General features: G+C 38.0%; 2 protein-coding genes across 5 annotated transcripts in view; one reads left to right on the top strand and one right to left on the bottom strand.

Annotated features, from left to right (window-relative positions):
- Positions 1-13,820, top strand: part of LOC6580820 (midnolin homolog) — a 31,777-nt gene that overhangs the window by 13,186 nt on the left and 4,771 nt on the right. The gene's annotated exons all lie outside the window — the stretch shown is intronic.
- Positions 4,783-12,155, bottom strand: LOC6580821 (phospholipase A1 VesT1.02). The gene is made up of 6 exons (XM_032729833.2): positions 11,736-12,155; positions 7,172-7,271; positions 6,947-7,101; positions 6,403-6,876; positions 5,342-5,495; positions 4,783-5,274 (listed from the first exon to the last, which is right to left on the bottom strand). The coding sequence occupies exons 1-6, from the start codon at positions 11,785-11,787 to the stop codon at positions 5,019-5,021; spliced, it is 1,191 nt and encodes a 396-aa protein (XP_032585724.1). The 5' UTR covers positions 11,788-12,155; the 3' UTR covers positions 4,783-5,018.

Below are 13,820 nucleotides of genomic sequence, written 5' to 3'. Positions count from 1 at the left end.
TTTGCAGGCTTCAATTGGAAGCCAACACGACAATGCCTTTAGTGCTTGCTGTTCGCTGGCCTTTAATTGGATTTTAATGTGTATGGCAATTAGAACATCCTGTGTAGATGGCACAAACTAACATATCGTATTTCAGCTCTCTTCCACCTCTACCCCTGCCTCGCTCTCTTTAAACATCTTGTTCGCTTTAATGAGCTTGTTTGCCGTGGCTGCTCACTGTAAAAATGTATAAAATATTGAGCCATGTTCCAGCTGACATGAAAACCATATTAAATGCAATAAATTCACTTAGCGGCAACATGAATAAACACACAACACACAGATACTCCCTCCCTCTCTCTGCCTATCATTCTCTCTGCCTCTCTGCCTCTCGCTGGCACGTAAACGTCGCTGATATTAATGCAATTTTCATGACATTGTTGCGCTGGCAGGAATACAACAAATAAACAGACTCCCACACAGGCCAGAACCAGAGCCAGAGCCACAAACACTGTGTATGGATAGTAGAGTCGCCCTGTTGTATAACTTAATAGGAATGTGTATTGTCTTGCTCACTCTATTGTGCCACTATATACCTCTCTCTCACTCCCTCTCTCTATCTCCTGTCTCTCATAGAAAAACCTAGACAATAACAGCAGCTAACAGAGCGCTATGAAAAACTATACAGCACCCAGTTATCAATGTTGGGGTCAAATACAGGTTATTAGACCAGAAGCTGCTCTGTAAATATTATTCAATTAAAGTAATTGTCGCGCTGTTACCAATGCTAATTTCAGATTTTAGCTGAAGTTCTTTGACTTCTTATTCGGAGTATTTATGAACTAAATTTAGTGAAGTGACAGCTTGTTCAATAAAATAAACAACAAAAATAAAAACAGTTCTGTCAACCTACGTAAATACACAACACTTACAGTAATTTATGAAGTACCTTACATTAACATAATGTTATTAACAGTTCAGCCTAATTTTCCTTATAGATTAAATATCACTAATTAACCAAATATAATTACGTTTGCTTTCAATCGGATTTATATAAATACAAGTCAACCACAAGAAAGGGCAAAACAAATATTTACTCGAATCTCAAACATAAGAAAATATATTACGGAATTATTATCACTCCAATCTATACCAGTTGGAGCCAAGGATATTTTTATGGCTTTCCAATAATAAACTAGATCAGCGCACCCACTCCCACATGAACACACCTTACCACTGCTTTCGTACAGGGTATAGCAAGCACAGAGGCTGACTTAGCTCCGCCTCTGCCCTGGCATGCACAGCGCACATAAAAGCGACGATGAAAGCACAAAGGGAAAACCTTATCGATTTAATTAATTTTTTCGGGTGCCCTTATTGGATTTGAGTGCCTTCAAATTTAAAGTGCAATGCAAGAGAAGCAGGTGTTGTCAAGCTAACTGAGTGACTGGCGGACGGGTGGACTGCCTGACTGACAACGATTGACTGATTGAGTACATGCAAGTTCGTGTTATGCTGAGTAGCCTACTTCGAGGTGTCAAGCTGTCTGGCACTCTCCAAATATGAAAACATATACGAAATGTATTAAATTACATATGAGTTTAACTATAAATATGACATGGATATAGGCCAAATACGACAGCAATCAATTTGAACAGCCATCAATCAATCATTCAGTCAGTCAGCCTGCCAGCCAGATGGAGCTCTATAGTGGCAGGCCCATTTCCAGCCAACAGCTCATTAGACAACGCCCATGACTCAGCGCCGTCTCCTGTGCCGCCTGTGTGTGTCTCCTGCGTGGGCCGACTCGTTTATCAGGCCAGTATGCGGCTCGTTTTGCACGTGTCTGCACCTTGTTCAGTGGCCCATTGTCATGTGTGCGACATGGTCATGGCATGCCAGGCCGCCATATCGAGCTGAGCAACCCCTAAAGCGTTCATCATAAGCACAACTCATATTTAATTGGCCCACACACCGGCCCAACTGGCCGGCAAGGTATAATTGATATGCTAACTGTATGTTAGTAACTATACGAGTTATACAAACAGCACAGTCAAGGCCCCTGGAACGATTCCCCGGGGCATTGACAAATACGAAAACATTGAAACTTGTTGTGACTTAGGTAAACTAATTTGATTTCTCAGTCTATATTGAGGCTCGACAATCACTGCTCTCGCTCTAATGCATTTTTTATAGTCCACCTCAAGGCGGACAACCGCTCTTGGTGTTTTTTTATGCGTTTCACTTTCATTTAGGCCAGACTGCGTTATTCTCCGTTTTTCGCATGACCCTCGTCACAGACAGCAGGTTGGAGTCTTAGTATTAGGCGTGACTCATGACAAAACGCAAGCCCAAGTAATTTAATTTAGTTGCTCAAAATGTCCGGAAAAAACAACTAAAAAACTAGTGGGTTTGTTCAGCGAGAGAAAGTCGAAGTTGAGATACCTTTTCATTTTGTTGAATATCAGAGAAATATTATTAATAAATATAAATGTTCTTATTTCTATTATTCCATTTTATTCATTTTTTTATTGGAGAATTTTTTTAATTTTCATCTAATTAATAAGAATTTTATTTATTTTAATTTTAATATTACTAGCATAAAGTTAATTATCAGATTCATGAGAAACATACATTATCATTATGATTATTAACATTCATATTATGAATCTATAAAAGTATAATTAAAATAATCATTTTTAATTTAAATTTAAATGGTGCAACCAATATGAAATTATTTACATTTTTGAATTTATGGCTTTCATCAATATTATATATAATAATAAACTGAATTTTACAAATATTATTTTTTTAAATATATTAATATTGTTATATATTAGTTGTTATTATTTGTATTTTCATACACTTTACATATTTTTAATATTTTACTAAAATCAAAATGGAGATATTATTCATTCACTCATTAATTCCGTTATCTTTATCGTTATTTTAGTTTCTAAATTATTATTATTCCCTTAAACTTTCACATTCTTTGCCTCTTTATTGATTCAAATTATGTATCAACTACAGCTAAGCATATACGCAACATCTAACTTAAAGTATCAATGACTTCATGTTAGCTCAAAACTTACAGAGTTACGGAATTACCCACTTAAGTGATTCACTCCCGGGCTCTGTGAACATGTTCTCACTTAGGGTATCGACAAAAACAAAATTCGACATGCAAAGTGCTTTGGGCAATGGCAATGACGTAACGGGAAACCTTAGAAATTGGGCCGGCAGGCAGACCGAAATGAGAAGGAAGAAAAAAAAAAAAAAAAAAAAGTTAAAAAAAATATTAAGTATACGCCCTCAAGGGCAGTCAACAAAAATATTTGTTTTAGCACCAGCAAAAATCGCAATAGCAATAAACAAAACAACAACAAGAAATTTTTTATTTAGTTGCAGAAATGGGTGGCAACAGAAAAACTCGAAGCCAAGTTATTAGAGTAATTAAAAAGTAATTAATAATATATATATATTTAAGCCAAGCTGAGGTCGCGCTATAATGGCTGTAAATTGCTTATTAGCCAGCCAGAGATCGCTTTAAAATGCAGCCTATAAATATGGTAAAATAAAAAGCCATAAAAAAGTCTAGCAGCCGGCAGGATGTGCGCCATAATGTGCAATGAGCTGCGGCGGCGACCGATTTTCAACTCATTTCATAGGCGAACGCTTAACGAGCGGAAGTTGTGGCAACTCAGGTGTGTATGTGCATTTGTGAGTGTGTGTGTGTGTGTTTGTGTGGTGTGCGCTGCATTATTAATGAGAACTTTTTGCCTTACAAATGCCGCCTTGGCAGATTTGCAAACATCGAACGACGCAGCCAGCAAGTGACAGCTTTACTGCAGTGCCACTTAGCCAGCGGCAGCTGTGGCAAGTTCCAAGTCGCAAGTAGCAAGTGAAAAGCTGTTGGCTGCTGCATATGCAGCATTTGCAATCTTTGCTTAGGTAAATAACATGCTATCCATTTAAACGTTACGACGCTCAATGATTTGTGAATTTACGTTGGTTCAGAATTTTACTAGGTCAGGCCCTCACGCAGAGCTCCAGCTGAGCGCCTGGGCGTAATGCCTCATCGAATTTATATTTTACGGCTGCCAAGGCTGTAAAACTGCTGATGAAAGATGTAAATAATCTTGAAAATCGATAATACAAATATACATATATATTCGTAAATGTATATAAATCAAGCTCAAGTAAACTCTCACGTTCTCACGGCTTTAGGCGAAACATGCTCAAAATAACATTCATCCTGATGGCATACATACTCGCATATATCAAACAGTGTAAAGTAGAAAAATATGTCAATATTACGATATAATATTTGCTCAGCAAGGTAGACAGAAAAAGAGGGAGTGTGAGGTAAATATATGTACTCACTTTTTGTTTTAATTTAATTATATTTATAATATGCACTCTGATATATCATAACAAGTAGAAATGCTCTAGTTGAGACTGCTCGATTTCTTGAACCCTTGGAAGGATTCAATAATTTATCACTTTTTCTCAGTTTACACAAGAATCAGCTCATGCACACGCTCACACGTACGAATGATTAAAAAATATGTACTCACATATTTATTCAGCAACTAAGAGAGAGGGAGAGAGATAGATAAACAAATCGATGTATTTGATTTTTATATTTCGTATTTATTTTTCAGTTTTCTTCCATTATCCTCAGCATTTCATTTCCATTTATATCAACTCCATTTCCATCAACATAAATGTTAAGTTTGCTTGGCTGCTAAAGTGCAATCACCGAGAATCGCTGAGGGCGGCGATAATAATAAAAAGCTCATATCAAATGTCATTCAATTGCTGCGTATTTTCTTTTCAAAGTAGAAATAACAATAGCTTACGTGCTAACAATACTTATCAGACAGATCACAAGACATCTTACATCTACTTAGATAAACTAAAGAGGAGCGGACGTGGAAGCAGGAAGAAACCTTCAACTGTTTCGCCCGAGCGAGCAAATCACGCGCCCTCACACAAATCTCATGTTAATGGAGACTGGGGGCACATTCAACATTTTGTCACGTCAATGCGATGTTGTTGCTCAGCATATTGTTATCATCCTCCAGCTGCTGCTCCAGTTCCTGTTGCTGTTGCTGTCGTCGTTGTTGTTGCTGCTGTTGCTGTTGCTGTGGCTGCTGCTGCAGTTGTGCAGACTCCCTTGAGGCATTTGGCATTTTGTAGGTGATGGGCAGCTGAGGCATAGACGACGACGGCTGACTCAGCCGTCCGAATGGCTTGGCATCGTTCGTCTCCAAATAGAAATTGCCGCGCAGTCTGTCAGAGATGATATGGTTAGCTGTGTGCTGTGCTGCCTGCACCATAATTTATATCGATTGCTCACCTTGGATCGGCACCATAGCCCATGTAGGCACGTCCGTTGCCATCTCGACAGCTGCCAAAGTGTTGCGAGGGCTCGCAGCGCTCGACGGGGAAGGCCAACGGCTGACGGATGCTCTCCACAAAGTACTCCCAGGCGCGTTGATGGCTGCAGCCAACTGCAACGAAGTGAAGCATTTAAGCATTGTGGGTATACCCAACTGCTAGATACTCTGTTTACAAACTAACGCTTGACTTATGATTGAGATATTTGATATATGCATAAGTTTAACGGTCTTAAATAAAGTCTATTTCAATCGCTTAGATAGCCAAAAAGAAGTAAATTTGATCCTGTATTTTTGAAACAACATATGGAATCTTAAAGAAATTCATGAAATGTAACTACACTCTGTTCAGGAAAATTTGCAACGACTTTCCTGCAATTATGGCAATTTTAATAACCTTCCAAAGAGAGTCTGAATAATAGATCTCAGTCTAGATGGCTAATGCTTAATATATTAACAAGTAATTGCCCTAGCCGTCGACTACTGAATAGAAGCAAACCGGATCCCTTCTCTTCTCTTTACGCCATCCTGATCAAGAATCAAGATATCAAAGTATAGGTAGCTCTCTTTCTGCCTGATACACACATTTTACTGCCTGTTATATCCCATTTTCAGCAAATAATTGACTACCCAATTCCTCTAATGAGCTCGTGCTTTACATCAGATCTTATAGTCTAGGTCTATAGTCTAAGTCTATAGAGTAGGTCTAAAGTCTAGCTCTATATTATAAGTCTATAGTCTAAGTCTATATACTAACTATCATGACTACTTTAGATTATAAAAGCTGAGAATTAACATTAAATAAAAAATCTTCAAGATTTTCTCATCCTGTCTGACAAGTTTGTAGTAAAGCAATATCCCACAGTTTTCATATTATAAGTCTAATCATTTTCAAACTATTACTCGTTAAGCGATTCAATAATTAAGCTTCAACTACATATCTATCAGTGAATATACCCCATAGTACAACTTGTAAACAGAGTATTTCGCGGAAATTCAGGCTGAAATTCAGGCAGCTTACTAATGATGTTCAGCCAGCGATTATTGGCGATTTCCTGCTTGGCACAGCCCGGCTGCAGAGGACGTCCGCCATTCGGATAGAAGTCCGCGTGCCCCATGGCCGTGGGATTGCCCAATATTCCGCCATCCGTGTGTATGACATCCACGAAGCGTGCATCGCTCGAGCTGAGGCGTCGATTGGAGCTGTTGCCCTCGAACAGCGGCAGAGCTGGATCCAGGGCCGTGATTCTGGAGAGCTTGATGCCCCACTCCTGCAGCTGCTTGCCGGCAAAGCCGGCCACCTCGGCGCCCAAACTAAAGCCGATTAGATGTATATGCTTTACAGCATATCCGCTGCTGACGAGATAGCGCAGGAATCGGGCCAGATAGCGCGCGGCTATGGGCAGATTCTCAACGGCGCTGGAGTACCAGGGCACGGCCACCATGGCGCTCCAGTCAACGAGTATCACATTGTAATTACCGCGTCGCAAAAAAGCTAAGGAGCAAGAAAAAGGTGAAAAAGGCGAGAATTACTAAGTGGACAGAGCCTGGAGAGATTGAGTTACCATCCTTCAGCTCCTGGCTGCTCTGCTTCTCCCCACTGGCAGACTCCGAGAAGCCGTGCAGATAGATGGCCAGCGGGTAATTGAAATTGAAATTGCTTCGCGCCAGTCGCACATCGTCGCTCAGCTGCAGCTGCTGGGCTGCGTTGCGGTTTTTCCTGAAAGTTGCCCAAATGACCTTTCAATATGCATGAGCCAAGCGAGTGCGGCCCAACCCCAAAAACTCACCTGGTGTAGAGCAGAAACTTGATGTCCTCGCGTTCGCGTATCGCACAACAGCTGCTGCAACTGCCACGCGGTGCTGCACTATAGAAAATGGGAGAGCCAGCTGTGGTGCGAAGAAGACAGATAGATAAAGAGAGAGAGAGAGATGAGAATCTCATAAATGTAATGCTGCAATTAAAAATAATCTGCGGCTATTTGATCAATACCAAGGCTCTATATATAATTGCAACAAGTGTATAAATTGATTAGGTCAAGATTAATTAACTAGAAGATAGCCCTGAAGATGTGAAAGCCAGCTGCAAATGCAGAGGGAGAGGGAGAGATCTTGAGACAGAAAAATTGAGAAGAAAAATCTAGTGAGACAATCTGATGGCTCGATACTCTGGCGGAACAATGTTCATGATTTTTAGTCTATCAATCAAAATAACAACTTGAAGAAAACTATTCATAGACAAACTTTTATTATTTTAAAATAAATAAATTTATAGTGAACATGAATTCAAAGTTTATGTACTCTTAGTATTTCATGTTCTCAAATTCTTAAATCGATTATTGTTTATATAAAGTTAAAGTATTTGAGAGCAGATTTAGCTCGAGTTAGAGCAATTTCAGTCAGAATCTATTCCCGCCCACACACAATTTGTCGATTCACACACTTTTATGTCTTCAGTTAATTGAAAATCGATTCAAAATCAAACAAACTTATATACCCGTTCTGTAAAAATGTGCAGCATATTACGATACTAATGAACGGCAAAGTCTCGATTTCAAATTTGTAATTTGGCATGTGAAAAATGCAAGAAATTATTTGGAGCCAACTAATTGAATTGTTAAGTAGCTAATAAGACAGCAAAACCAACAGCAGCAACAACAACTGCCGCAGCAGTTATAGCAACAACAACAGACAATAGCCGCAACAACATAAAACCTGGCCAAAACGAAACCAGCCAAGCGACGCGCTACCCAAGCTAACCATGAACTTGAATCTTATATTACTACGAACTGCCATAATAAAAACGACAGCAAAAATCACAGCAGCAACAACAACCACAACATTGATAGCTGGAACGACAACGAGTAACAACCACAACAACAACGACGACGAACAACGATAACAAGACTTCAACAGCACGTGACGCATACCTAACGAGGCAAATTTACAAGACTACCTGGGTATTAACATATGCGAAATTAACAGCCATCAACCCTAAAATATGTTTAGTGTAAAGCTAACAAATTTTAAAGATTCTATTTATAGTTTTTAGCTTAATAATATTTATTTATTATTTTTATACCCTGAACCCATTGAAAATGGGAAATCAGGGTATAATGGTTTTGTGAAAAGTATGTAACAGGCAGAAGGAATCATCGCAGACCCCATAAAGTATATATATTCTTGATCAGGACGACGAGCTGAGTCGATATAGCCCTGTCCGTCTGTCCGTCCGTCCGTCCGTCCGTCCGTCCGTCCGTCCGTCCGCCGTCCGTCCGTCCGTAGAGCAAAAGGATCTCAGAAGTTATAAGAGCTAGAGCTGAAATTGGCATGCATACTGTGTATATCATAGGCAGTACGAGTTTGCTTTATTTTTTCGATAACTCATCCGATAACTTTTTTATCGAGAATAATCGAAAAATCGACTTGGTTTTTTCAGCCTAGTTTGAACGCTTTTAAACCTGGAGACTTCAAATTTGCGTTGTATATAGAGTTAATGGATACAATTTGTAATTTACAGATTTTTGATACCACGCCCCCTTCGCCTCCAATTTGTAAAAATCGCATTTCAAGTACTAGAGACTTGTGCTTTGGAATGTACACACATTTTAACTATATGAATACATTCTGAAAGTTTCATAAAGATACTCTTACTACAAGAGAAATTATTCAACTAATAAATTCTCATAATATTGCCCTCATTGCAGCGCAGCCCAAGCGTAGCCGCTGCTTACTGCGCAGTTAGCAGAGCGCGTGCTTATAAGTGCATGTGTATGTATGTGTGCATAGAAGAAGTGCAGAATGATTAGAATATCAGCTTGGAGGGTTCAGGGTATCTCCCAGTCGAGCAGTCTCGACTGGAGCCTTCTTACTTGTTATATTTATTTGATTTAGTTTCTAATTTGGAAAAAAAAATTATATATATATATATATATATATATATACCAAAATCAACAAAAAAAATATAGATATAAAAACCAATAATAAAAAAATTATAGGTAATAAAGGATTACAGAAGCAAATACAAAATAAAATCTCTTCAATACTAAAATCCCGTCAAACTAATAATGCCCAGATAAAACTTCTATAACAAAATCCAAATATTTTCTATTACAAGTAAATTGTCTCCCATTACCAGCCTCCTACAATAGTCAGCATACCCATATAAAACGCTGTCAAACTAGTTTTTTATCGAGTATTTTTTATCAAAAACTCAATGTTCACTAAGACACTGTAATGTGGGCGTGGCAGTGGGTCACCAACAACAACGACAACAAGAAGCGCAGCCAATCGCAATGTCAATGGCATCGTATTCGCATATTTCTTCGCTTTTGTTTTGATCCACAAATTTATCGTTATTTGTGCATTGAATGCATTCGATTGAGTGCCAATAATGAAACGTTATAATCGTGACCTTCGACAAGGTCAATTGAGTTAGCAGACTTGGCTAAGCGATTCGAAGTCGTAGACTTGATTTTATGTATATAGTTTAGAAAACTTGTATTTATGTAAATTAATAAACAGTTTTTTCTCTCTTTCTCTCTCCCTCTCCCACCTCTCTGTTATAAGCGGAAGTCTTTTTATATACCTATATAATATAATATATTATTTATATGTATATATACTATATATAAATTATCTTGATTTTGTTTTGCTTCGCATTCACATTTGCTTCCACGTTACGGCGTGCATTTTATTTAATTTCATATTTAAATATTACAAACATTTTGTGGCTCGTTTAAATCTTTTTTATTTGCTTTGCTCATGTTGTCTGTCAGCTAATTATCAACCTTATGGCTCACTTGCGTTTCACATTGTTGCTGTGGGATGAATTATCACAGCTGTGTTATGCTTAGGTTCTAGATTTGGTTTCAAATATTCTTGGCGGACATTGCCTTTCGACAGCTATTAAAACGTCTACATAATGGCCCAAGGGATGCCCAACTGCCATAAAACTCTGTCTAATTGGGGAGTTTTTCATTTAAGAAGCATATAAATCAGCAACCAGGTGATTTTTTTCCTGTTTCTAGCGCAACGAGCTATTGGGTGAAGTACTTTGTATATAGGGCAAAGTGATAAAGTTGTTTTGAGAGCAAACATTTTTTATGAATATCTACGTCAAAAAGCGCATTAAGCAAGAATGAAAGATATATTTAGCGGAATACCTTAGTCATTTCTTTTTGCTTTAAAAATACACGAAAAATAATATTTGGCATAGATTGCACTTTAAAGTTATTAATAAGTTATTCAGTAAATTTTTATAATATTTAACTTTGCAAATGCTATACAAATATATATGATATATTATTATATATTATTTAATATTATTATCAATTTTATTTACATTTTGCCCACAGTTTAAAATGACTTAATTAGGATAATAACTTTAAAATTATGTGATATATCACATAGTTCACCTGATATAAATAATAATCGTCCACACTCTATATTCAAATCTAAATTTCATTGAGATTACAATCAAAGTCTTTTACTTTTTCAATTCGTCTAAGCATGAACTCACATAGTATTGAAAGCCACCTCAGTGTAGATCATATTAGCAACAAAATATAGTGTAAATAAATGACATATTTATCACGGCTCTGCGTTGTATTTTGCAAACTTTTATCTTGGATTAATTATACTATAAATAATTTTTGTGACAGCTTAAGTTCTGAGAATTTGCTAATCATTCAGTCAATTAATCAAACCAAAATAGTCGGAAATATTATGTAGACAAATACAATACACATATACAATACATTTAGCTCAAGTATGGTACCATTATAAAAATTTGAGGAATACAGCAGATACCTTGGCCGCTTTAAATTTACTCTTCCATTCATTTAGCAAAATAATATACTCTTCCACTCAGTTAACAACCAAGCTCTGTTCAATCAACTTTAGCCAAATATAAGTAATTTTTGGTCACATTGCGGCACATCTTTATATTACACATGTCTCCCCCACAATTGAGCTATTAGAAGCCTTGACTTTATTTACAAGCTAGTGCGGATCCGATGAGCCATTGTTGTTTATGGACTGCCCGGTGGCAAGGCGGCCTTCTTTCACAGCTGAGTAAACCCTCAAATAGGCCCAAACAAATGTAAGCAACACATATCAATGAACACACACACACACACTAACCACATGCTATTTATTATGTACATAGCATTTACAATCTATGCCACCTTGAACTTAAATACAGCAAATGTTGTGTCTAAAAGCAAGAACAAACAATGCCACACAAAGAACAGCAAATGGAGGGAGTTATACGATATCGGAGAGCCGATATCTATATTTACGCATCTAGTTTTTGGCTGTGCTAATTCGTTGAGAATACATTGGAGAACTTACCCAGCAGAAATGTAAAGACATTGCACAATGTTGAAGTAGTCGGCAGCACCATCCCGAAAAATTGGCTTATATTTTATGTGTTTTCGTCGATTTATAATCAAATATTTAGTTTGTCAGCGGGGCCAATTGAATTGTGGGCGATCAATGAACTTGGCACATGCCCATCCACCAAATATCACACTATGAACTATTTGAATTTGTTATAATCAATAATCGCTTCCGCATTGACAGGCCCGATACAAAAATTACGCACACACAAAGGCATACAGGTTTTATTTAATTTCAGTCAGCGCGAACAACGTTCCGTTCTGCCCAAGTTTCGTAGTCGCACTGAATGTGGATGGCGACGCTCGTTGTCTAGAAGCTGTTGAGCTGTAGACGAGCTATGCTCGATTGCTTGTTGGGTTGGGGCTGGGCCATGCTGACTGGCTGATAAATCAATGCCCCCTATGCGAAAAGCAAAACAATCCAAACAAAAGACTGAGGCAACGAACTTGATCGTCGCAATTTTCATGCCTGTTCCGCCTTCGTCTGTGCCAAATATTTAGATTAGGCAATCGCGCCCGCACACACGTTGGAAAAGTCGTAAAATTGTGGTTGCTAGTCGCCTTATTTTCTGTATTTTAATTTTAATTTCCTGATGTCGCACGCCAGCCGCTTGCGCCCAGCATACGAAATGAAGCATCGATGGGGTAGATCGTTAACGTGATTGTTTTTTTTTTTTCTTTTTCTTCTTTTTCTCACTCTGTGTACGAACTACGAAACTTTCAAGAATCCAGCCAAAGCTCAGCAGTAAATTGAGCAGGCTTTAATTTAACTGTCATTGATGCTGGGACTGCATCTGGCTGTGATTACACTGAGAAAAATACCTAACAAGTTGTGTATTGCAGTGGAAATTTTGAAATATTATAACTAAAAAAATTTAATGTAACTTCCATACACTAGATAGAACTGATTACATCTCTATGAAATGTTAGTAATAATAATATATATATTTTAGTATTAAATTTAAATTATTTTATTATTTTTTTTTTCTTATATGGGAACATTTTAGTTAGACAAGATATTATTAATAGTGCTGAGATTTAATCTGATTACACTCGCAAAATAGATAAAGATTTGGGTCATTGAAAAAGAAGAAGGCTGAAAAGTTTTATGAAATATTCTCAAATTTTTGCACACTCTTACATATTCTCAAAGTAAATTTGATTTATTTATTTTTTTTTTTTTATTTGTATTATTTAAATGAAAATGTTTGCTCTTCTGGCTAGAGTCTCTTTGTCAGTGTATCGCAATCGGCCGGCTCACCTTGACCGAATGCTGACTTTTGGATTCCATTATGCCAATAAGATGCTCTCAGTCTACGCGGCTGATGATGCATATCGCCTTTCGTTGACCGTAGCCAAACTACGACAGCAATACTGAAAGCGGTTCTGAGCAACCTCTAGCTGCTTTACCCTCTTCTTTGGCTGCTGCTCGGCTTGGATTGCTTTTGTGGCGGGTCAATTAGCGAGGCGCCGCGTTTTGCATTAATCAATTTGCTCAAAATTTTGCTCAAGTTGCGGGCGGCTCTGACTTTGATTTATGCATAGATTGAAGCTGAAACTGAGCTTGACTCTGCCCGCGAAGACCGGTAATCAGGGTCGGAGTCTCGAAATAAATAGTTGTGACTCTGCGTTATGACAGCTAACACCAGCTTATTAGCTAATTGGCATTTGGCGGCTCGAGGTTTTACATTGATTGTCGGTTGTAATTCAATGGCTTATTGGCCATTGCAGTGCTTTGTTTGGCTCTCTTGGCCGTGAAAGCGGCCCAAGTGCAAGGCCTAGTCACGTTCTGGTCCATTGCAAAACCCGTCCAGCAACTCCGATTCGACTCAATGCGTATTCTTTTACGACTTCCTCGTGCCTTGAAAGGTGAGAAGCTTAAAGGTACATTGCACGCCGATAATTACAATTGTTTATTTAAATTTACAGTAAGCACACAACAAGCACGCTAAAAATAAGCAACAGTTATGTCTAGTTGAGAAGCCGCCGAAAGCTATAAACCCGTGATTGTCAACAATCAATTCAAATATCAAATTGA

Source organism: Drosophila mojavensis, unplaced genomic scaffold, assembly GCF_018153725.1.
Source record: "Drosophila mojavensis isolate 15081-1352.22 unplaced genomic scaffold, ASM1815372v1 contig_81, whole genome shotgun sequence".
NCBI classification, from domain to species: domain Eukaryota; kingdom Metazoa; phylum Arthropoda; class Insecta; order Diptera; family Drosophilidae; genus Drosophila; species Drosophila mojavensis.
This window is presented reverse-complemented; position numbering and strand designations above follow the sequence as displayed.

What these genes read in the sequence shown, in the direction of transcription:
- LOC6580821 (XM_032729833.2), bottom strand. Translation starts at nt 11,787, where the DNA reads ATGGTGCTGCCGACTACTTCAACATTGTGCAATGTCTTTACATTTCTG. An exon ending in TGTCTTTACATTTCTGCTGG is followed by an intron (nt 7,272 to 11,735) that starts GTAAGTTCTCCA and finishes TTCGCACCACAG; the next exon opens with CTGGCTCTCCCATTTTCTAT. An exon ending in AAGTTTCTGCTCTACACCAG is followed by an intron (nt 7,102 to 7,171) that starts GTGAGTTTTTGG and finishes GGCAACTTTCAG; the next exon opens with GAAAAACCGCAACGCAGCCC.